The sequence below is a fragment of the Schistocerca piceifrons genome, chromosome 8 (assembly GCF_021461385.2).
Source record: "Schistocerca piceifrons isolate TAMUIC-IGC-003096 chromosome 8, iqSchPice1.1, whole genome shotgun sequence".
In the NCBI taxonomy this organism is placed as follows: domain Eukaryota; kingdom Metazoa; phylum Arthropoda; class Insecta; order Orthoptera; family Acrididae; genus Schistocerca; species Schistocerca piceifrons.
The window spans coordinates 210521232-210545252 of NC_060145.1; the positions used below are offsets into that span (position 1 = coordinate 210521232).

At 41.4% G+C, this 24021-nt stretch overlaps 1 protein-coding gene across 1 annotated transcript in view; it reads left to right on the top strand.

The window, feature by feature from the left end:
- Window positions 1-24021, top strand: part of LOC124711809 (small G protein signaling modulator 1-like) — a 319654-nt gene that overhangs the window by 168687 nt on the left and 126946 nt on the right. Inside the window, exons 16-17 of the mRNA XM_047242033.1 lie at window positions 5732-5974; window positions 16193-16304. Coding sequence (XP_047097989.1) covers window positions 5732-5974; window positions 16193-16304 — 355 coding nt within the window. The remainder of the gene's footprint in view (window positions 1-5731; window positions 5975-16192; window positions 16305-24021) is intronic.

A 24021-nucleotide genomic window follows, 5' to 3' on the forward strand; every position in this document is an offset into this window, starting at 1 on the left:
TCGGTTACATATTACACGAGTTCTTGTCACAAATGTAGATACGAAAATGTAAATGAAATGACTATAATGATTTTATTGGAAGTTTTCATATATCCAAAAACATCTGATCAGCTTACAAAAAAGTTTTTTCTCATTTTTATGGGATAAATATTATGTAAATAATAAAGGAATCTTTAAATGTTGATAACTACACAGTCATAATAAATGTGTTGTTAGAATTACATGTGAATGGAAAGAAGTACCAGCAGCGAGATTCAGTCCAGAGACCTCAACTTATGAAACTACAAGCTTACTCGCTTGGCTGCAGTCTGTTTCATTATTTGTGACCGTACAGAGTACATGCCCAAAAGTTTCAAACACGATCTTCCCAAAACCAGTTGAGAGTTGTGTCTTCATGTTTGCGTATGTTGAAGTCCTAGTCATTGTCTACACAGCCTGTCAGTATGATTCAAATTGGTGATGGGAAGTTCGTACGGTCCCCATGTGAGCACTGTAACACTTCGTATGTATCCTATCTTCAGCAAATAAGTAGTACCTTTGGTTTTGACTTTGTTAAAGCCTTAGTCTGAAAAATTACAGACCACAATGAGTACATAAAAATTAGTACATATTTGAAACTTTGGACAGACCAGTGTACAGAAGCATTTACCTGCACGTTTTAGCTGATTTGTCCTCTGCTGCGTCTTCAATAATTCATCGAGTTTGTGCTGTTATGAAAGTGAAATTTTTAGTGTATGTGGAAAAGTCAAGCAACCACCATGAGACTTGGTGGTGGTGTTAGTTGTTCTCTGTGTATTCATCCTTCAATGTGACACATTTTTCCAACAAAGGGTGACTTGGCAGAGCCCACCATGGTAATAGAAATTTGCTTCTCAGCTGTTCAGGAAACTTTCCACCTCAAAAGACATCTCGTCACTCTGCAAGTGCCTACTATGCAATGGTTTCTTCATCAGAAGAAAGAAATAGTAGTCATTGGGTATGCAAAATCTGATAGCCCAGAGAAGTAGCATGTGTGACTGTATCCTGTGCAAAATGAACTAAATTGTTGTGGAGCAAAAACACACTCTTGAATAGCTTTTCATGACATTCTTTTCAACACCCTCCTAAGCTTGTCTGAAGATTTCTGCAGTATTTAACTGTGACAGTTTGCCTCTTATGAGCATATTCAGTTAGCAGCCCACCATGGCAGTCCAAGAAACACTCAGAAAAAAAAAAAAAAAAATTGCATAACTTTATTTCTCCAGGTGATAATTAAATCTTTGACTACTCCTCAGATGTCTGGCAAACACATTTCTCTTTTCAGTGGCTGGAAATTACACTGTAATTTAAGTGACTTTTAATTAGTTATTGCACATACGCTATTGTATGGGGTGTTCATAAAAAGTTTCAGTGGTACACTATAAAAGTTTAATTTAGACTGTTTACAACATATCTTACATCAAATTGAAGGTAAACTAACCTAGTTTTTTTTACAATTTTTCAATATGTGCACCTTTATTTATATGGCTTACATTCAGCCTTATCCAATTCTTCACACACTCAAGAGAACGTCATTATCAGGAGAAAGAAAACTGGCATTCTACGGATCGGAGCGTGGAATGTCAGATCCCTTAATCGGGCAGGTAGGTTAGAAAATTTAAAAAGGGAAATGGATAGGTTAAAGTTAGATATAGTGGGAATTAGTGAAGTTCGGTGGCAGGAGGAACAAGACTTTTGGTCAGGTGATTACAGGGTTATAAATACAAAATCAAATAGGGGTAATGCAGGAGTAGGTTTAATAATGAATAAAAAAATAGGAGTGCGGGTTAGCTACTACAAACAGCATAGTGAATGCATTATTGTGGCCAAGATAGACACAAAGCCCATGCCTACTACAGTAGTACAAGTTTATATGCCAACTAGCTCTGCAGATGATGAAGAAATAGATGAAATGTATGACGAGATAAAAGAAATTATTCAGATAGTGAAGGGAGACGAAAATTTAATAGTCATGGGTGACTGGAATTCGTCAGTAGGAAAAGGGAGAGAAAGAAACATAGTAGGTGAATATGGATTGGGGGGAAGGAATGAGAGAGGAAGCCGCCTTGTAGAATTTTGCACAGAGCATAACTTAATCATAGCTAACACTTGGTTCAAGAATCATAAAAGAAGGTTGTATACCTGGAAGAATCCTGGAGATACTAAAAGGTATCAGATAGATTATATAATGGTAAGACAGAGATTTAGGAACCAGGTTTTAAATTGTAAGACATTTCCAGGGGCAGATATGGATTCTGACCACAATCTATTGCTTATGAACTGCAGATTGAAACTGAAGAAACTGCAAAAAGGTGGGAATTTAAGAAGATGGGACCTGGATAAACTGAAAGAACCAGAGGTTGTAGAGAGTTTCAGGGAGAGCATAAGGGAACAATTGACAGGAATGGGGGAAAGAAATACAGTAGAAGAAGAATGGGTAGCTCTGAGGGATGAAGTAGTGAAGGCAGCAGATGATCAAGTAGGTAAAAAGACGAGGGCTAATAGAAATCCTTGGGTAACAGAAGAAATATTGAATTTAATTGATGAAAGCAGAAAATATAAAAATGCAGTAAATGAAGCAGGCAAAAAGGAATACAAACGTCTCAAAAATGAGATCGACAGGAAGTGCAATATGGCTAAGCAGGGATGGCTAGAGGACAAATGTAAGGATGTAGAGGCTTGTCTCACTAGGGGTAAGATAGATACTGCCTACAGGAAAATTAAAGAGACCTTTGGAGAGAAGAGAACCATTTGTATGAATATCAAGAGCTCAGATGGCAACCCAGTTCTAAGCAAAGAAGGGAAGGCAGAAAGGTGGAATGAGTATACAGAGGGTTTATACAAGGGTGATGTACTTGAGGACAATATTATGGAAATGGAAGAGGATGTAGATGAAGACGAAATAGGAGATAAGATACTGCGTGAAGAGTTTGACAGAGCACTGAAAGACCTGAGTCGAAACAAGGCCCCGGGAGTAGACAACATTCCATTAGAACTACTGATGGCCTCGTGAGAGCCAGTCATGACAAAACTCTACCATCTGGTGAGCATGATGTATGAGACAGGCGAAATACCCTCAGACTTCAAGAAGAATATAATAATTCCAATCCCAAAGAAAGCAGGTGTTGACAGATGTGAGAATTACCGAACTATCAGTTTAATAAGTCACAGCTGCAAAATACTAACACGAATTCTTTACAGACGAATGGAAAAACTGGTAGAAGCGGACCTCGGGGAAGATCAGTTTGGATTTCGTAGAAATGTTGGAACACGTGAGGCAATACTGACCTTACGACTTATCTTAGAAGAAAGATTAAGAAAAGGCAAACCTACGTTTCTAGCATTTGTAGACTTAGAGAAAGCTTTTGACAATGTTAACTGGAATACTCTCTTTCAAATTCTAAAGGTGGCAGGGGTAAAATACAGGGAGCGAAAGGCTATTTACAACTTGTACAGAAACCAGATGGCAGTTATAAGAGTCGAGGGGCATGAAAGGGAAGCAGTGGTTGGGAAAGGAGTGAGACAGTGTTGTAGCCTTTCCCCGATGTTATTCAATCTGTATATTGAGCAAGCAGTAAAGGAAACAAAAGAAAAATTCGGAGTAGGTATTAAAATTCATGGAGAAGAAGTAAAAACTTTGAGGTTCGCCGATGACATTGTAATTCTGTCAGAGACAGCAAAGGACTTGGAAGAGCAGTTGAACAGAATGGACAGTGTCTTGAAAGGAGGATATAAGATGAACATCAACAAAAGCAAAACGAGGATAATGGAATGTAGTCAAATTAAGTCAGGTGATGCTGAGGGAATTAGATTAGGAAATGAGACACTTAGAGTAGTAAAGGAGTTTTGCTATTTAGGGAGTAAAATAACCGATGATGGTCGAAGCAGAGAGGATATAAAATGTAGACTGGCAATGGCAAGGAAAGTGTTTCGCAAGAAGAGAAACTTGTTAACATCGAGTATAGATTTAAGTGTCAGGAAGTCATTTCTGGAAGTATTTGTATGGAGTGTAGCGATGTATGGAAGTGAAACATGGACGATAACTAGTTTGGACAAGAAGAGAATAGAAACTTTCGAAATGTGGTGCTACAGAAGAATGCTGAAGATAAGGTGGGTAGATCACGTAACTAATGAGGAGGTATTGAGTAGGACTGGGGAGAAGAGGAGTTTGTGGCACAACTTGACCAGAAGAAGGGATCGGTTGGTAGGACATGTTTTGAGGCATCGAGGGATCACAAATTTAGCATTGGAGGGCACCGTGGAGGGTAAAAATCGTAGAGGGAGACCAAGAGATGAGTACACTAAGCAGATTCAGAAGGATGTAGGATGCAGTAGGTACTGGGAGATGAAGAAGCTTGCACAGGATAGAGTAGCATGGAGAGCTGCATCAAACCAGTCTCAGGACTGAAGACAACAACAACAACAACAACATTCAGCCTTATCCAATTCTTCCCACACTTTGGTTAACGATTCCTGAGTAAGCAATAGAAATAGCTGTAGCTTTTTCAGTTCTGTGTTTCAATGCTGGCAAGTCATTAGATAGTGGCGGAATGTAGATACAATCTTTTATAAAGCCGGAAAGGAAAAAATCACATGGCAGGAGCTCAGGTGAATATGGGAGCCAGCAGAAAAGAGGTCTGTTGCATTGACCATTATGACCAATCCAACAGTCATGGTCTTCAATGTTCAACCACTCTCATACAAAGTGATGCAGATGGGGAGGGGCTCCATTTTGTTGCCAAATAAAGTTTTCACAAACTCCTTCTAATTAGGAAAAGAGCAGTTCTTGTTACATATCCAGATTAGGCCACCCTGTTATGGCAGTTTCGTTTCTGAAAAACTATAATCCTTACACATGATGTCAGGACACAGCACAAAAAATAATTAATTTTGGGAACCTCTTTGATATTGTACAAGTTCATGAGGATGCCCTGACTGCCAGATATTAAGACTGTGAGTATTTATTTACCTTCCCACTTAGATGGAAAGTTACCTCATAGGTGAACACCACATGATCGAGGAAGTCACCTTTCAAGTGCAACACTTGACTTACAAGGTTACAATATACACCACAGTCATCAGGCTTTACAGCATGTTCTGACTGTAACTGGTTCAGACACATGTGTAAATGATTTCTTAGACCTTTCCATGCTGTTGTCTTTGGCAACTGAAGTTCAAGAATTGCTTTCCATACAGGCTATACCATTAATGGATGATTTTGCCACATGGGGCATCATAGTTAAACTTTAAACAAAATGCACGTGGAACTGAAGTTACAGATTCACTCCTAGCTAACTGCAGAACACAAAATGCTTTACACTCAGGAGTCACCATTTTGTGTATTTGGCATTTGTGGCACTGCAAGCAGGAAAATGACTTAGCAGTACTCGCACATGTGTTTATCTAAAACTGTTTGAGTTACTAACAGTGACCTTGTATCAACACTCTACAATACTCACAGTAAATACTGTTGAAATGTATATCTCAGTCATTCTTTTATGGATACCCTGCGTATGTTTGTGAACGTTTTGCTGTTTAAAACAATTCATTGAAATTATGATATTGTCAGCCAATTGTAGAGTTCAGAAACTGGACATCATGTTAAAGGCCATGAAAGGTGTTTGGGTATCATTTGTTCGTAGTATTTTTACTGCTTTGGAGTCCAAACTTGTCACAGAAAATTAGAAAGATACTTTTTTAAAAATTCTTTCAGGTATGGCCGTATCTTTTGGGACACTATGAATTTGGTAGTACAGAGGAGACACGTAATGAGCTGGACCGTCATACACGTCAGATGTATGAAACAACAATGTCAGAGTGGCTAGCAGTTGAAGCTATTGTGCGACAGCGTGACAAGGAAGCTATGGCGGCCAATCTGGCAAAATTGTCTTCAGAGAGCACAAGTGCTGATGCACCACCACCTACACCAGCCATCAACAAAGAACTTAGCAATGATGTGAGTACGTGCTTAGACTTTGTGATTTGAGCTACATGTTTTATATTCATATTAGTGTTTGTAAGATTACATTACGGAAAAATCAGACTTTTAAGTTTTAATATTGCAAATAAACTTGTGTGTGTGTGTGTGTGTGTGTGTGTGTGTGTGTGTGTGTGTGTGTGTGTATGTATGTGTGGTTGAATAGTGTTTATTTTGGGAGTGTACTGTATTGTTTGGAGATCTTGTCACACTATGGCTAAAGAGAATTTATGCATAATTAATTAAGGCACCAGGGAAGCGACGGGAAAGATTTTATTTCAGATAGACTCACGGCCAAGACGCCCTGTCTCCATACCTTCACAATCTCAACACCTTCTCTTCCACCTACATCACTTAGTCTTTCTTACTCCAGCATACTACCTTCCTGGATGTTGAGATCCTCCACTCTGATGGCTCCATCCACACCTCTGTCCACATTAAATCCACCAACAACCAACAGTACTGGTGTCGTCGTAACTGCCGTCTGCTTCACGTCTGCTGTGCAGCGAGCTACGTTAATTTAAGTATTAAATGTATTTTTCTTACTTGTCACTTCTTCTTCCGTGTGTTTTTGCTTATAGGAAGCTTTAATTGTCGAGTGCTAGTAATAGTGTTCCATAGATTTCGTGTTTGTTTTAAATACAGTCAGAGAGAGTCCCTTTAGTCAACCATAGTGCCAGTAGTGTCAGTGTCATTGTAACTGCCGTCTGCTTCATGTCTGCTGTGCAGCGAGCTACATTAATTTAAGTATTAACTGTATTTTTCTTACTTGTCACTTCTTCTTCCGTGTGTTTTTGCTTTTAGGAAGCTTTAATTGCCGAGTGCTAGTAATAGTGTTCCATAGATTTCGTGTTTGTTTTGAATACAGTCAGAGAGAGTCCCTTTAGTTAACAACCATAGTGCCAGTAGTGCTAGTGTTTGTTTTCAATACAGTCCAGAGACAGGTAGTGTTATTTTCATTGTTTTCTACAAGAAGTGTCTAGCAACCACAGTTTAGTCAACAATCAGCCGCCTTTAGTGAATTAGCAGTCTAGTTGAAAGTTGATTAACTCTCTACAGTAAATTGATTTCTTAGCAGGGATAGGATGTGTGAGCGCTGTGTACTGACGCAGGAGGAGCTGGCCACTGTTCGTGAACAGCTGAACGTGTTGATGGCCGCGGTCAGCCGTCTTCGGGCTGCTGGCTCGGAGTGTAGCGGCAGTGGGGAGTCAAGTGTGTCACATGGTACACCCCAGGTGTTACATGCTTCACCCACTGTCCCTGCTGTCGAGACATCTTCGCGGGTACCGGGCGCGGTTGGGCCACCCTCTCCCCAAGGGGAGTAGCGGGTTCAGCGGCGTTCGCGGCGCACGAAGCGGAGGGTCAATGTGGAGGCTGGCCGTGTGGCATCGCCCGCTCTGCCTGTGAGTGGACATGTGGCCGCTCCTTCAGCAAGGTCCGAGCAGGCACACGGGGGGAGGGGTTTATTAGTTATTGGGAGCTCCAACGTTATGCAGGTGATGGAGCCCCTTAGGGAAAAAGCGGAAAGGTCGGGGAAGAAGGCCAGTGTTCACTCTGTCTGCTTGCCGGGGGGTCTCATCCGAGATGTGGAGGAGGCCCTGCTGGCAGCGATAGAGAGCACTGGGTGCACCTGACTGCAAATTGTTGCTCATGTCTGCACCAATGAGTCCTGCCGTCTGGGTTCAGAGGACATCCTCAGTTCGTACAGGCGGTTGGCAGAATTGGTGAAGGCGGAAAGCCTCGCGCGCGCGGGGTGGAATCCGAGCTAACTATTTTTAGTATCGTTCCCAGAACTGATCGCGGTCCTCTGGTTTGGAGCCAAGTAGAAGGCTTAAACCAGAGGCTCAGACGATTCTGCGGAGATCTGGGGTGCGAATTTCTCGACCTCCGCTATCGGGTGGAGAAATGTAGGGTCCCCCTGAATAGGTCAGGCGTGCACTGCACGCTGGAAGCGGCTACAAGGGTAGTGGAGTATGTGTGGAGTGCACATGTGGGTTTTCTAGGTTAGAGAATTCCCTCCCTAGGTCCGACAAGACGCCTCCTGAGATGCGGCAAGGTAGGAGTAGGCAAAATGCAACAGGGAATAACACTATTAATGTGCTAATAGTAAACTGCAGGAGCGTCTATAGAAAGGTCCCAGAACTGCTCTCATTAATAAACGGTCACAATGCCCATATAGTACTAGGGACAGAAAGTTGGCTGAAACCAGACGTAAACAGTAATGAACTCCTAAACTCAGATTGGAATGTATACCGCAGAGACAGGCTGGACAGTGAAGGGGGAGGCGTGTTTATAGCGATAAGAAGTGCAATAGTATCGAAGGAAATTGACGGAGATCCGAAATGTGAAATAATTTGGGTGAAGGTCATGGTTAAAGCAGGCTCAGACATGGTAATTGGATGTCTCTATAGGCCCCCTGGCTCAGCAGCTGTTGTGGCTGAGCACCTGAAGGATAATTTGGAAAATATTTCGAGTAGATTTCCCCACCATGTTATACACTCCTGGAAATGGAAAAAAGAACACATTGACACCGGTGTGTCAGACCCACCATACTTGCTCCGGACACTGCGAGAGGGCTGTACAAGCAATGATCACACGCACGGCACAGCGGACACACCAGGAACCGCGGTGTTGGCCGTCGAATGGCGCTAGCTGCGCAGCATTTGTGCACCGCCGCCGTCAGTGTCAGCCAGTTTGCCGTGGCATACGGAGCTCCATTGCAGTCTTTAACACTTGTAGCATGCCGCGACAGCGTGGACGTGAACCGTATGTGCAGTTGACGGACTTTGAGCGAGGGCGTATAGTGGGCATGCGGGAGGCCGGGTGGACGTACCGCCGAATTGCTCAACACGTGGGGCGTGAGGTCTCCACAGTACATCGATGTTGTCGCCAGTGGTCGGCGGAAGGTGCACGTGCCCGTCGACCTAGGACCGGACCGCAGCGACGCACGGATGCAAGCCAAGACCGTAGGATCCTACACAGTGCCGTAGGGGACCACACCGCCACTTCCCAGCAAATTAGGGACACTGTTGCTCCTGGGGTATCGGCGAGGACCATTCGCAACCGTCTCCATGAAGCTGGGCTACGGTCCCGCACACCGTTAGGCCGTCTTCCGCTCACGCCCCAACATCGTGCAGCCCGCCTCCAGTGGTGTCGCGACAGGCGTGAATGGAGGGACGAATGGAGACGTGTCGTCTTCAGCGATGAGAGTCGCTTCTGCCTTGGTGCCAATGATGGTCGTATGCGTGTTTGGCGCCGTGCAGGTGAGCGCCACAATCAGGACTGCATACGACCGAGGCACACAGGGCCAACACCCGGCATCATGGTGTGGGGAGCGATCTCCTACACTGGCCGTACACCACTGGTGATCGTCGAGGGGACACTGAATAGTGTACGGTACATCCAAACCGTCATCGAACCCATCGTTCTACCATTCCTAGACCGGCAAGGGAACTTGCTGTTCCAACAGGACAATGCACGTCCGCATGTATCCCGTGCCACCCAACGTGCTCTAGAAGGTGTAAGTCAACTACCCTGGCCAGCAAGATCTCCGGATCTGTCCCCCATTGAGCATGTTTGGGACTGGATGAAGCGTCGTCTCACGCGGTCTGCACGTCCAGCACGAACGCTGGTCCAACTGAGGCGCCAGGTGGAAATGGCATGGCAAGCCGTTCCACAGGACTACATCCAGCATCTCTACGATCGTCTCCATGGGAGAATAGCAGCCTGCATTGCTGCGAAAGGTGGATATACACTGTACTAGTGCCGACATTGTGCATGCTCTGTTGCCTGTGTCTATGTGCCTGTGGTTCTGTCAGTGTGATCATGTGATGTATCTGACCCCAGGAATGTGTCAATAAAGTTTCCCCTTCCTGGGACAATGAATTCACGGTGTTCTTATTTCAATTTCCAGGAGTGTAGTTCTGGGTGGAGATTTTAATTTGCCGGATATAGACTGGGAGACTCAAACGTTCATAACGGGTGGAAGGGACAAAGAATCCAGTGAAATTTTTTTAAGTGCTTTATCTGAAAACTACCTTGAGCAGTTAAACAGAGAACCGATTCATGGCGATAACATATTAGACCTTCTGGGGACAAACAGACCCGAACTATTTGAAAAAGTTAACACAGAACAGGGAATCAGCGATCATAAAGCAGTTACTGCATCAATGATTTCAGCCGTAAATAGAAATATTAAAAAAGGTAGGAAGATTTTTCTGTTTAGCAAAAGTGACAAAAAGCACATTACAGAGTACCTGATGGCTCAACACAAAAGTTTTGTTTCAAGTACAGATAGTGTTGAGGACGAGTGGACAAAGTTCAAAACCATCGTACAATATGCGTTAGATGAGTATTTGCCAAGCAAGATCGTAAGAGATGAAAAAGAGCCACCGTGGTACAACAACCGAGTTAGAAAACTGCTGCGGAAGCAAAGGGAACTTCATAGCAAACATAAACATAGCCAAATCCTTGCAGACAAACAAAAATTACGCGAAGTGAAATGTGGTGTGAGGAGGGCTATGCGAGAGGCGTTCAATGAAATCGAAAGTAAAGTTCTATGTACTGACTTGGCAGAAAATCCTAAGAAATTTTGGTCTTATGTCAGCCCCCCTTCTTGCAGCGGTGTACCGTAGGTCTCTAGAAGAGCGTAGCGTTCCAAAGGATTGGAAAAGGGCACAGGTCATCCCCGTTTTCAAGAAGGGACGTCGAACAGATGTGCAGAGTTATAGACCTATATCTCTAACGTCGATGAGTTGTAGAATTTTGGATCACATATTATGTTCGAGTATAATGACTTTTCTGGAGACTAGAAATCTACTCTGTAGGAATCAGCATGGGTTTCGTAAAAGACGGTCGTGTGAAACCCAGCTCGCGCTGTTCGTCCACGAGACTCAGAGGGCCATATATATGGGTTCACAGGTAGATGCCGTGTTTCTTGACTTCCTCAAGGTGTTTGATACAGTTCCCCACAGTCGTTTAATGAACAAAGTAAGAGCATATGGACTATGAGACCAATTATGTGATTGGATTGAAGAGTTCCTAGATAACAGAACGCAGCATGTCATTCTCAATGGAGAGAAGTCTTCCGAAGTAAGAGTTATTTCGGGTGTGCCGCAGGGGAGTGTCATAGGACCGTTGCTATTCACAATATACATAAATGATCTTCTGGATGACATCGGAAGTTCACTGAGGCTTTTTGCAGATGATGCTGTGGTGTATCGAGAGGTTGTAACAATGGAAAATGGTACTGAAATGCAGGAGGATCTGCAGCGAATTGACGCATGGTGCAGGGAATGGCAATTGAATCTCAATGTAGACAAGTGTAATGTGCTGTGAATACATAGAAAGATAGATCCCCTATCATTTAGCTACGAAATAGCAGGTCAGCAGCTGGAAGCGGTTAATTCCATAAATTATCTGGGAGTACACATTAGGAGTGATTTAAAATGGAATGATCATATAAAGTTGATTGTCGGTAAAGGAGATGGCAGACTGAGATTCATTGGAAGAATCCTAAGGAAATGCAATCTGAAAACAAAGGAAGTAGGTTACAGTACGCTTGTTCGCCCACTGCTTGAATACTGCTCAGCAGTGTGGGATCCGTACCAGGTAGGGTTGATAGAAGAGATAGAGAAGATCCAATGGAGAGCAGCGCACTTTTTTACAGGATCATTTAGTAATCATGAAAGCATTACGGAGATGATAGATAAACTCCAGTGGAAGACTCTGCAGGAGAGATGCTCAGTAGCTCGGTACAGGCTTTTGTTAAAGTTTTGAGAACATACCTTCACCGAAGAGTCAAGCAGTATATTGCTCCCTCCTACGTATATCTCGTGAAGAGACCATGAGGATAAAATCAGAGAGATTAGAGCCCACACAGAAGCATACCGACAGTCCTTCTTTCCACGAACAATACAAGACTGGAATAGAAGGGAGAACCGATAGAGGCACTCAAGGTACCGTCCGCCACACATCGTCAGGTTGCTTGCGGAGTATGGATGTAGATGTAGATGTAGATGACGACAGCTGCCATTCCTTCCACACCAAAAAATCCTTCCCATACAGCCTGACCAATCATGGACAGTATATTTACAATGATAAGAACTTCCTTGCTCAATATGCTGAACGTCTCAGAAGGCTTTCACAGACAGGCAATATCCCCCAGACTTAAATAGATTTCCTGTGCCATATCCCCACACACCCCCAATCCTTCCATCACTACCAAGAACCAACTACCAAGGAGCCCCCTCTTTGTCACCCAATGCCACGCTGGATTGGGATAGGTGAATACATCCTTCATCAGGGCTCTGATTATCTGTTATCGTGGCCTGAAATGAGGGCCATCTACCTGATATACTTCCTACGTCACCTAAAGTGGTGTTCCATCACCGACCTGGCCTCAACAACACCTTAGACCATCCCTCTGCCACTCCCAGTTCCAACCCCTTTCTCCAAGGATCATACCCCTGTGGAAGATCCAGTGCAAAGACCTGCCCAACCCACCTATCCAGCACTTCCTGTTCAAATACTGTCGCAGCCTTATCCTACCCCTGGGCCACCTCTGAAAGCAGCCATATCATATACCAGCTCTGCTGCAATCATTGCACAACTTTTTTATATCAGTAGGTCTACTGACCAGCTGTCCACCAGCATGGATGGCTACTGCCAAACTGTGGCAAAGAGCAAAATAGGCCACTCTGTGGCACAACATATTGCTGACATAACATGCTTGATTTCAATGGCTGCTTCACAACCAATGCCATCCAGTTCTTCCCTTCCACCACTAGCTTTTCGGTACTGCAGGTGGGAGCTATAGTAACAACACATTTGTCGTTTACAAAATCCTGCTACCCCTCCCCCTTCCACACCCCACTGTGGACTGCTGCTTTCACTGAATGTGAGAGTTATGTTCTGGCTTCAGCAACCAGAGGTAATAGTCATGTATGCGTGAGGTGTGCCTGCTTGTATGAACATGTGTGTGTGTGTGTGTGTGTGTGTGTGTGTGTGTGTGTGTGTGTGTGTGTGTGTTTCCTTTCTTTCCCGAAGAAGACCTTGACCGAAAGCTCAATGTGTAGCAGTTTAACAGTTTTTTCATTGCACGTGTCTGCAACTCAACATGGCATCTTTACAGTGAGTAGTGATATATCATTTTCATAATATTGCTGACATTCCAACCTGAACTTTGTTGGGTTCACTTTTTTTTATCAGAATTAACTTTTAAAAAAAAAATTACATATCAATTAAATAATTTGATTTTTCAATTGCAGTGAAAGGAGTGCATTATTTCTTATATGTTTGCAGATATTAATGGATTCCAGTGTAAACTTGTGTTGCTTAAATTGCAACTAAACAAGAAAAATTTGCTTCATTTCTTGAGTTTCTGTGAATTGAAGAAAGAATACATGGAAATAAAATTTTTAAGATTTACTTCCATTATTGATGAAGTCTTCAATGTCTTTCATAGTCGCTTTAAAGATTTTAAATCTCTAGAGCCTGAAATTATTTTCTTTAATAATCCAAAGAAAGTCAGTGTTTTAAGTTTCAGAAGTAATCTTCAAGAATAAATGTGCAGTTTACAAAATGATCTGTTCGTGCTATCCAGAAAAGGAACAGATGATGCAATTTTTGAAGTTACGCCAAAGATGGGGCCCAAAACTCGCAGAATTTCTTTGCTCTTAAAATAAAATATCTTTTTGGATCAACAAACATTTGTGAAAGTGCAATTTTTTTTCAGTGAACTACTTTACTCCTGCTCAGTGCTATGTAATAACTAATGAGTTATTGGAACATCAGCTTTGTTTCACTATGAAACAAACTGAAATCAATATTTTAGAGCTAATCAGGACCAAGTTAGATAAATCCAACCTAAATATTTAAATTTCTTACTAGTATTAGTATGGGAGTTTGAGACAAATCCACACATATTATAAAAGTGTATGTATGTATGCATGTTCTACATCTCCTGTAAACCACTGGATCAATTTCAGCCACACTTGGTACACACTTACTACCTGCAAAGAATCACTCTGGGGGTAACAACTACCTACCTTCCAAAGGCTTGGGGGTGGAAGTGAAAAAGCACTGAAGCTCATGATGTGCGAATATCCTTACTTTAGTTATCCAATATTTGAGATTGAGAGCACTTAGTGACTTGCAACAAACTTCACAAGCCTTTATGAAACTTTTTCTCGCTGAAAATCCCCACAAAATGATGAAAGGATAAAAGTTTATCATTTACTACATTTTCACTGTTCATGCAGTAAAACTGTCACATGAAGCAAGATGTTTTAATTTATTACTTGCTTACTATTAACTGTATTTGTGACACATTTTGTCAACAGTATTCACTTGTACCACTGAATGTACCAGCAAAATTTATCACAGTATAACACACTGTTCAGAAGACATCAAATACTGAGACGAGTGAAAAAGTGCAGCATCGTGTATGATATTTTAATTTATTACTTCATTATTAGTAGCTCTATTCACATCACATTTCACAAACAGTATCCATATATGCCATTGAATGCACCTTCAAAAACAAGTTGTTGTAAGACACACACTACAGAAATTATGACCTCATAGATGTTAAGCTGTGTGAAAATGGAACTGCCACACTTGGTAGAGGTACATGTGAAATATGTGTACAGATATGTGTGAAATATGTTACATATGTGTGAAATGTGTTTGACATGTGCATATCCTAAGCTGCTGGAACAATTTCATCCAAATTCAGTACACATATTAGTTATGATCTGGAAAGAAATACTGTGGAATTAAGAACCACCAGACCCCTGTTTGGGTGAGGGGTGAAGGAGGAGATGGACAAGAGAGAGGGGAGAGAAGCAGATGGATAGAGGGGGGTGGAATAGATGGACAGAAAGAGAGGATAGAGGAGGTGGACAGGAGAGGTGGTGAAGGAGGAGATGGACAGAGAGAGGGTGGAGGGAGGAGATGGACTGCCGGCCGGAGTGGCCGAGCGGTTAAAGGCACTGCAGTCTGGAACCGCACGACCGCTACGGTCGCAGGTTCAAATCCTGCCTCGGGCATGGATGTGTGTGATGTCCTTAGGTTAGTTAGGTTTAAGCAGTTCTAAGTTCTAGGGGACTTATGACCACAGCAGTTGAGTCCCATAGTGCTCAGAGCCATTTGAACCATTTTAGGAGATGGACTAAGAGAAGATTGGAATAAATTCATACCCAGGTAATGTCCCGTACTATGCTTGTAAAGAAATAAAATTCAGAGCTGTAATAGTTTACGTCTTATGACATTTATGTATGTTGAATAAGGAGGACTCACAATGCACAACAACTGTGTCATTCCTGCAATTGGCTATTGTGGCTGTGATGAGCTGTGACAGTATGATGTGAGTCAAGTTGGAGGGAGAAGCAATTGCTAGAGGAGAATGACTTGCAAGCCACACTTTGCCAGGCTTCCTCTATGCTTTTACAAATTAGCTTCATCAGCCTTACCTTCACAACCCTATTAAAGTGCAGAGCATGCTCAGTGGTACCCCATCTTGTGACACTCCCAAGCAGACTGGCTCCAGTGCAGTGTGCACCCGATCAGAAGTCATCAGCTCCATTAGCTCGCCATATGGTTCTGTCGAGGTGACGCCGATTGTGGGACTGGAAAAGCTCAACCGTGTGCATATTTGTGTCACTAATGAAGGAGACTGTCTTTTTCAGGTCACGGCCTAAGTCACATGCCCTGTTCCTGGCCAAGCAGTTCTCAGCCCACTATTAGTATCTGATCATCTTTAGCTAAATTCATACGTAAAACCCCAAAGCCTTCTGTCACCTGATTTGAGCCCTTTATTGAGCTTAAAAAAGTGAATGACCAAATAGTCTGGGCCTAACTTCTCCTGGAACTGGGATCCTACACTTTTGGCTTGATTATTATGCAGCAGCAGTGTTTTCTTCTTCCTAACATTAGCAATGTTCCTGGTTTACTTGATCATGGACAATATCTGCTGTGGATTTCAAGTTTTGAGTCCTGTACATAGCACAAATTTTCAGTTGTCACTTTAGATGCAAGAAAAATAATTTGGTAAAAGTAAAAGGTGGGATGATATAATGCAGAGTACCCACACAAGTCTAAAAGATATTTAGGTTAGAAGCCAGAAGTTGCAGTTTGATTTTAAAGGGATGCTATTTTGAGTTTCAATTTATCATAAAGATTCCTTTACAATTTCAGGTGTTTGAAGACAATATTAGTGATGGTGCAGACATAAGTTATGGTGCACAATTAGAGGAACAGCAGAATGAACATAATCATCTGGAAGAAAAGTTTGCAGCTCAATGCGCAGGTATGCATAAATGGTATATAGCTCTTTGTAACTATATTAATACAATACTGATGTATGTAGGTGGAGCTGCATTTATAAAAAATTTCAAACAGAGCTTAACTGAAGCATATATTGGTTTGAATATTGGGTATTATTATGTAACTGGATAGTTAAAAAAAATCTACTCTCCAAGTGGTGGCAGACTGTTGTGATTGGCAAGCTTTCAGACCCTTGTTGTGGACTGTGTAGGATGAGATTTGAAAACCTGAGAGCTTAAAGGTGGAAGAAAGGGTAATATGCTAGACAGAGATTACTACTAAAACATCATGTACGAGTTAATAAGAGTGAGTAAGCTAAGTGCATTATACATAACGGAAGTGGGAGGAGGGGGGGGGGGGGGGGGAATAGACGGGAAAGACAATGAAAGATGTAGAAAACTAAAACCGAGTGAAGCAAAGAGTAGTTACTGTGAAGAAAAGCTGAGACAGAAGAAGTTAACGTAAATTAAGGCCAGGTGGATGGCGAGAACCAAGGACATGTTGCAGTGCTAGTTCCCACCTGCGAAGTGCTGAGAAATGTTGTCTGGGGGAAGAATCCAGATGGTGCGTGTGGTGAAACAGGCACTGAGGTCACAAATGTTATGTTGTAGAGCATGCTGTGCAACAGGATATGGTGAGTTGCCAGTATATATCCTCTGCCAATGCCCATTCATCCTAATTTATAATTTGGTGGTAATCATGCTGGTGTAGAAGGCTGAAGAGTGTTTGGATAATAGCTGTTTTTTTTTTTTCATTCCAATTGATCCGTAGTGAGGAGGTCCTCCAGGATGTGGAACATGTCAGAAAAACAACAATACATGACAAATATTTACAACTAAAACAAATAAGCTAATGTACCATTCCACAGGTCCCAAGTGGAATGATCGTCATTTTTTAATGAACACTAAGAGTCATTTTACAAATACTATTGCACTGAATTTAAAATAAAAAAGTTTTTTATTTATTTATAAGGTAAGAAACATGTAATACAACTACTGTAATACTTATTTACAATGAACACATTACTGCACTGAAATGGTGCAGAAGTTAGATTATACTTACACACTTACACACACACAAGCACACACACACACACACACACACACACACACACACACACACACACAAATTTTCAGTGAACACATTACTGCACTGAAATTGTGCAGAAGTTATGTTGTACTTATATACAAATCAGTTGGTTTTCCTAAGAAATTCATCAATGGAGTAGAAGGAGTTGGCCACCAATAAATCCTTTAGGCTTCTCTTAAACTGAATTTCATTGGTTGTTAAGCTTTTTATGGCTGCTGGCAAGTTATTGAAAATGTGTGTTCCTGAATAATGCACACCTTTTTGTACAAGACTAAGTGACTTTAAATCCTTGTGAAGATTATTCTTATTTCTAGTATTGATTCCATGAATTGAGCTGTTGGTTTGAAAAAGTGATATATTTTTAATGACAAATTTCATTAAGGAATAAATATATTGGGAAGCTGTAGTTAGTATCCCTAGTTCCCTAAACAGGCTTCTGCAGGATGTTCTTGAGTTCACACCACATATAATTCTTACTGCACGTTTTTGTGCCCGGAAAACTTTAGCTTGGCTTGATGAATTACCCCAGAAAATAATCCCATATGACATTATGGAATGAAAGTAAGCATAGTATGCCAGCTTTTTCATTTTTATATCCCCTATGTCTGACAAAATTCGCATTGCAAACAGAGATTTGTTAAGACGCTTCAGCAGTTCTGTGGTGTGCTCCTCCCAGTTGAATTTATTATCAAGCTGTAATCCCAAGAATTTAACACCGTCCACTTCTTCTATCTTCTTGTCATCATATGTTAGACATATACTCTTGGGACACCCCTTACAAGTTCTGAACTGCATGTAGTGTGTTTTTTCAAAGTTTAGTGACAAAGAATTGGCTAGGAACCAGTGATTAATGTCCACAAATATTTTATTGGCTGATCTTTCTAAGACTACACTTGATTTGCTATTTATTGCAATGTTTGTATCATCAGCAAACAAAACAAACTTGGCATCTGGTAATGTTACTGATGAAAGGTCATTGATATACACAAGAAAAAGTAAGGGCCCCAAAATGGAACCTTGTGGGACCCCACATGTAATTAGTTCCCAGTTGGATGATGCCTGATAGCTTGATACATGTCTCTTTCCTAATAACACCCTTTGTTTCCTGCCAGAGATATAAGATTTGAACCATTTTGCAGCATTTCCTGTTACACTATAATATTCTAGTTTACTTAAAAGGATATTGTGATTTACACAGTCAAATGCCTTTGACAGATCACAAAATATACCAGTTGCCTGCAATTTTTTGTCTAATGAATTAAGTACATTTTCACTGTAAGTGTAGATAGCCTTCTCAATATCAGAAACTTTTAGAAATCCAAACTGTGACTTTGACAGTATGTTATTTGAGATAAGATGGTTATAAAGACGACTGTACATTACTTTTTCGAAAATTTTTGAGAATGCTGGCAACAGTGAAATTGGACGGAAATTTGATGCTATTTCTTTATCTCCCTTCTTAAACAGTGGCTTAACTTCAGCATATTTCAGCCATTCGGGAAATATTCCACTGATAAACGACTGGTTACACAGATAGCTTAATATGTTACTTAGCTCAGAATCACATTCTTTAATTAACTTTGTTGATATTTCATCATACCCACTAGATGTTTTTGATTTTAAAGATTTTATGATGGACGTTATTTCTGTTGGGGTAGTGAGGGTCAAATTCATATTATGGAAGTTACTTGAAATGTCTGGTCTAAGGTAATCCATAGCAGCATCTACCGAACCTGACAACCCCATCTTTTCAGTAACAGTTATAAAATGTTTGTTAAAAAGTTCTGCAACACTATACACATCTGTCACCAATGCATCATTTACTCTTAATGCTATTTGTTCCTCTTCATGTCTGGTTCTACCGGTCTCCTCCTTCACTATATCCCATATTGTCTTTATTTTGTTATCTGATATGACTATCTTTTCCTTGTAATATATTTGCTTTGACATCCGTATTACAGTCTTTAATATTTTGCAGTATTTCTTATAATGTGCTATAGCATCAACATTGGAAATGTTTCGGATTGACAGATACAGTTTTCTTTTTGTTTTACAAGATACCCCTATTCCTCGAGTAATCCATGGCTTCTTTGTAGACTTTGCTCTAACCTTGGTAAGTTTTGGGGGAAAGCAGTGTTCAAATAAGGTAAGCACTTTATTAGCAAAAATGTTATATTTTTCATTCATGCCATGAGCACTGTAAACATCAGTCCAGTGAATGTCTCTGAGGAGTGTCCTAAAATAATCAATTTTTGGCTTACTGATTACCCTCTTGAGCTCAGATTTAACAGATTTTATATCCTGTTCAGTATTAACATTTAACAGAAGGAACTGCATGTCATGGTCTGAGAGGCCATTGACTATTGGTTTTGTAATATAATTTTGTTCATTTAACTTTTCTATAAAGATGATATCAATGGCTGTTTGTGAGCAAGTGGTTATCCTAGTGGGGAACTTTACTGTGGGAATTAAGTTGAATGATAGTGTTACTAACTCAAATAGGTTCTTATTGGGAGAGTCTTTAAGGAAATCTACATTGAAATCACCAGCAACCACTATTTCTTTGTTTTTGGTTGTTAAATGGGCCAGTACAGCTTCAAGGTGGTTTACAAACAGATTAAAGTTACCTGCAGGTGCTCGATATACACTTAATATTATGAAAGATTTTTTGTGAAAATCTAATTCTGTTGCACATGCTTCCATATGCTGTTCTAGGCAAAATTTATGAATGTCTATGTTCTTAAATTTATGACAGTTCCTGATGAATGTGGCAACTCCTCCTTTCTCCATTTCTGATCTACAAAAATGAGATGCTAACCTAAACCCTGTAACACTTAAAAGTTCTATACCAGTGGTCACATGATGTTCAGAGAGGCAGATTATGTCAGCTGGGTTTGAAGACTCTAATTCATCTATGCAGATAGTTAATTCATTAATTTTATTTCTCAGTCCTCGAATATTTTGATGCAATAAAGATAGCTGACATTTCACATTGACTGACTTAAAATTGGGTGGAGTTAAAATATCTGCTGACAGTTGAAAATTCTTAACCAATGGCTGTTTATGTTGATGTAATAAGCTGGAATTATGTTTTTTGATTTCTTTCTCAAACTGAAGGTTTGTCTCAGTTCTAACCTCTCTTAAAATTTGTTTTCTTTCTGTCCTCCCTACCCTAAAAAAGGGTCTTTTCTGAATCCTATAACCACTGGTATTTTACCACTCATGACAGTGCCTCCCCCCTTTAACTTTCTTGCTATTTCCCCAGCCAATTTACCCTTCCCCTTCCTGTTGAGGTGAAGGCCATGCCTAGTATAATCCCACCTACTGATAGAATCAACATGAACCACACCAATGTGTGACCCCGCACCCGACATGAGCAGCCGTTCCAGCTCCAAATTAACTCTCTTGACAGAAGAGTTCAAATGAGGTCGGTCATGGCGCCCAAGAACAGATACAAACTCAACACTGGTATGCCTCGATGCTGATGCAATCTTCGCCAGGTCACACTCTACGCTGTACCCAGGATCTCTGTCAATACTGTTACCTGCCCCACCCACTATAACCACGGTGTCTTCCTTAGTGAAATCTTTGCAAAGTGATCCTAAATCCTCTGTCACCTGCTCCAGACCAGCACTAGGTTTAAAAAAATTGGTGACCTGGTATTCTGATCCTAGTTCATCCTGCAAGAGTTGGCCAACACCTCTTCCATGGGAACTACCTAACAACAACACTTTCTTTCTCTTTACTGATTTCCCTACATTCTTACTTTTCAATTTGCTGCTGAAAGTTTGTTGTGCCCTGTCTACACCTGTAACTGCTTGAGGCTCACCAGCTTCTAACTGAAGCAACAGGTCAAATCTATTTTCCACATTCACCATAAAGCTGTCAGACAAAGTTCTAGGCCTGTTCCTCCTGTTGCCTGTTGCCACTTCCCACCTCTCTTTACCCTTCTCCCTCCTTAACCTGTCAAGATCTCCCCTGGCCTTGTCTAACTCAGCCTGAAGGGCAGCAATTTTCCCCTCCTGTTCCAGTATCTTCCTATGTGTATATGTGTAGATGTGTATATGATGTGTCATTTCACAGGTGGCTCTCCCTTTCATAGTATATGTTTTGCCGGTTACAGGGCTATTATAGGTGGTGGTAGGAGGGTGCATAGGGTATGGCAAGTCTTGCAGCAGGGACAGTCACAGGGGTAGGAGCCATAAGGTAAGGTGCCATAAGGTAAGGTGCCATAAGGTAAGGTGCAGAGGAAGCATAGATTCTGACAAGAATATTGCAGAGATTGGGAAGGTGATGAAAAGCTATTCTAGGTGTGGTGGGCGAAATCTCAGACAGAATGGATCTCATTTCAGGGCATGATTTTAGGAAACCATGGGCCTGTCGAAGTAGCTGATTAACCCATTCCAGACCAGGATAATACCGAGTTACCAATGGTGTACTCTAAAGGTGTTTAGTGGAGGGATCAGCAGTACCAGAATTGGATGTGATGGCCCAGGAAATCTTCTTTTTAATTAGGCTGGTGGGGTAATTACATGCAGTGAAGGCTGAGGAGAGAATGCTGGTGTATTGCTGTAAAGAGCCTGCATCCGAACAAATACGTTTGCCTAGAATGGTAAGGCTGTATGGGAGGGAACGTTTGAAACAGAAAGGATGACAACTGTCAAAATGTACGTATTGTTGTTTGTTGGTAGGTTTAATGTGGACGGAAGTGCATAGCGGGGGTCTTCGGTGAGGACAAGATCAACATCAAGGAAACCTATGACGTCCTTCCTACTCACCTTAATCAACTTTATACTTACCAACAACTACTTCGCGTTTGATGGGCAGACATACAAGGTGTACAACTTTGCTTCCGCCATTCGCCGATAGGTGGTGACAATGGTAAGTAGTGGTCGAAAGAAACAGATCGCAGATGTCAGGCAGTTATCTTGGACCTCGGTCAACATAACCTCATTCAAACATTAGTCAATTTGCGTCTGCATCATAAAGTTGTTCTTGATTGAAAATGACAGTTTATGAGCCCAATTCTTGTAATTTGTGGGAGGTGTTACTGTTTTGTTTCAATATGAAAAAAACAGCTGCTGAGTCTCATCGAATGCTCTCAAGTATGTATGGTAGGGATGCTATTAGTGAAAGAACGTGCCATGAATGATTTCAACACTTCAAGAACGGTGATTTTAACTTCATAGACCGGGATAGTGGCGAAAGAGAGAATGTTTTCGATGATGCAGAATTGGAGACATTGCTGAGTGAAGACTCACATCAAACTCAAGAAGAATTGGCACGATTAGTGGGAGTGACACAGCAAGTCATTTCAAAACGTCTCAAGGCTACAGGCATGATTCAGAAACAAGGAGTTTGGGTCCCGTGTGAGCTGAAACCAAGAGATTTTGAACAGCATTTGTGTGTTTGTGAACAGTTGCTTCAGAAGCAAAAACGGAAGGGATTTCTGCATCGCATTGTGACCAGGGATTAAAAATGGGCTCGTTATGATAGCCATAAATGCAAATAATCATGGGGATATCCTGGCCATGTTCATGCGTAACGGCCAAACCGAATATTCACGGCTCCAAGATCATGCTCTGCATTTGGTGGGACCAGCCTAGCGTCGTGTACTATGAGGTGTTAAAACCAAGTGAAACAATTACAGGTATTCGTTAACAAATGCAATTAATTTGTTTAAGCAGAATATTAAAAGACAAACGGCTGCAATACAGCAAGAGGCACGATAAAGTGATTTTGCAACACAACAACGCTCGACCCCACATTGAAAAAGAGATCAAAACGTAATTGGAAATGTTAAAATGGGAAGTTCTACCTCACCTGCCATTTTCTCCAGACATTGCTCTTTCTGGTTATCACCTGTTTAGATCAATGGTGCATGACCTGGCTGACCAACACTTCCGATGTCATGAAGAAGTCACAAATTGGATCGATTCGTGGATCGATTCAAAAGATGAAACATTTTTTTAACGTGGGATTCGTACACTGCCCAAAAGATGGGAGAAAGTAGTGGCCAGCGATGTAACATACTTTGAATGATACATGTGTAACCAGTTTGTTTCATTAAAGCCTCAAATGTTGGGGAAAAAATGGCGGAAGTAAAGTTGTACAACTTGTACAAACGGATCAGGGGCATAGCCATGGGAACCAGGATAGCTCCTTCATATGCCAACCTTGTGATGGGTCACTTGGAAGGGGCTTTCCTAGGATCCATAAGTCTTCAGCCCCTGGTTTGGTTTAGATACATTCATGACATCTTTATCATATGCACTCATAGTGAGGCTGACCTACCAAAAGTCCTGGAATATCTGAATTCCTTCTTGCAATTAAATTTCTGAATCCCATGCCACTTTCCTTGATGTTGATCTCATCCGCACTGAAGGTCAGCTACACACTTCTGTCCACATTAAACCTACCAACAAACAACAGAACTTACATTTTGACAGTTGCCATCCTTTCCATGTCAAACATTTCCTCCCATACAGCTTTGGCATCCAAGGCAAACATATTTCTTCAGATGCAGACTCTTTACAGCAATACACCAGCATTCTCACCTCAGCTTTCACTGCATGTAATTACCCCACCAGCCTAGTTAAAAGGCAGATTTC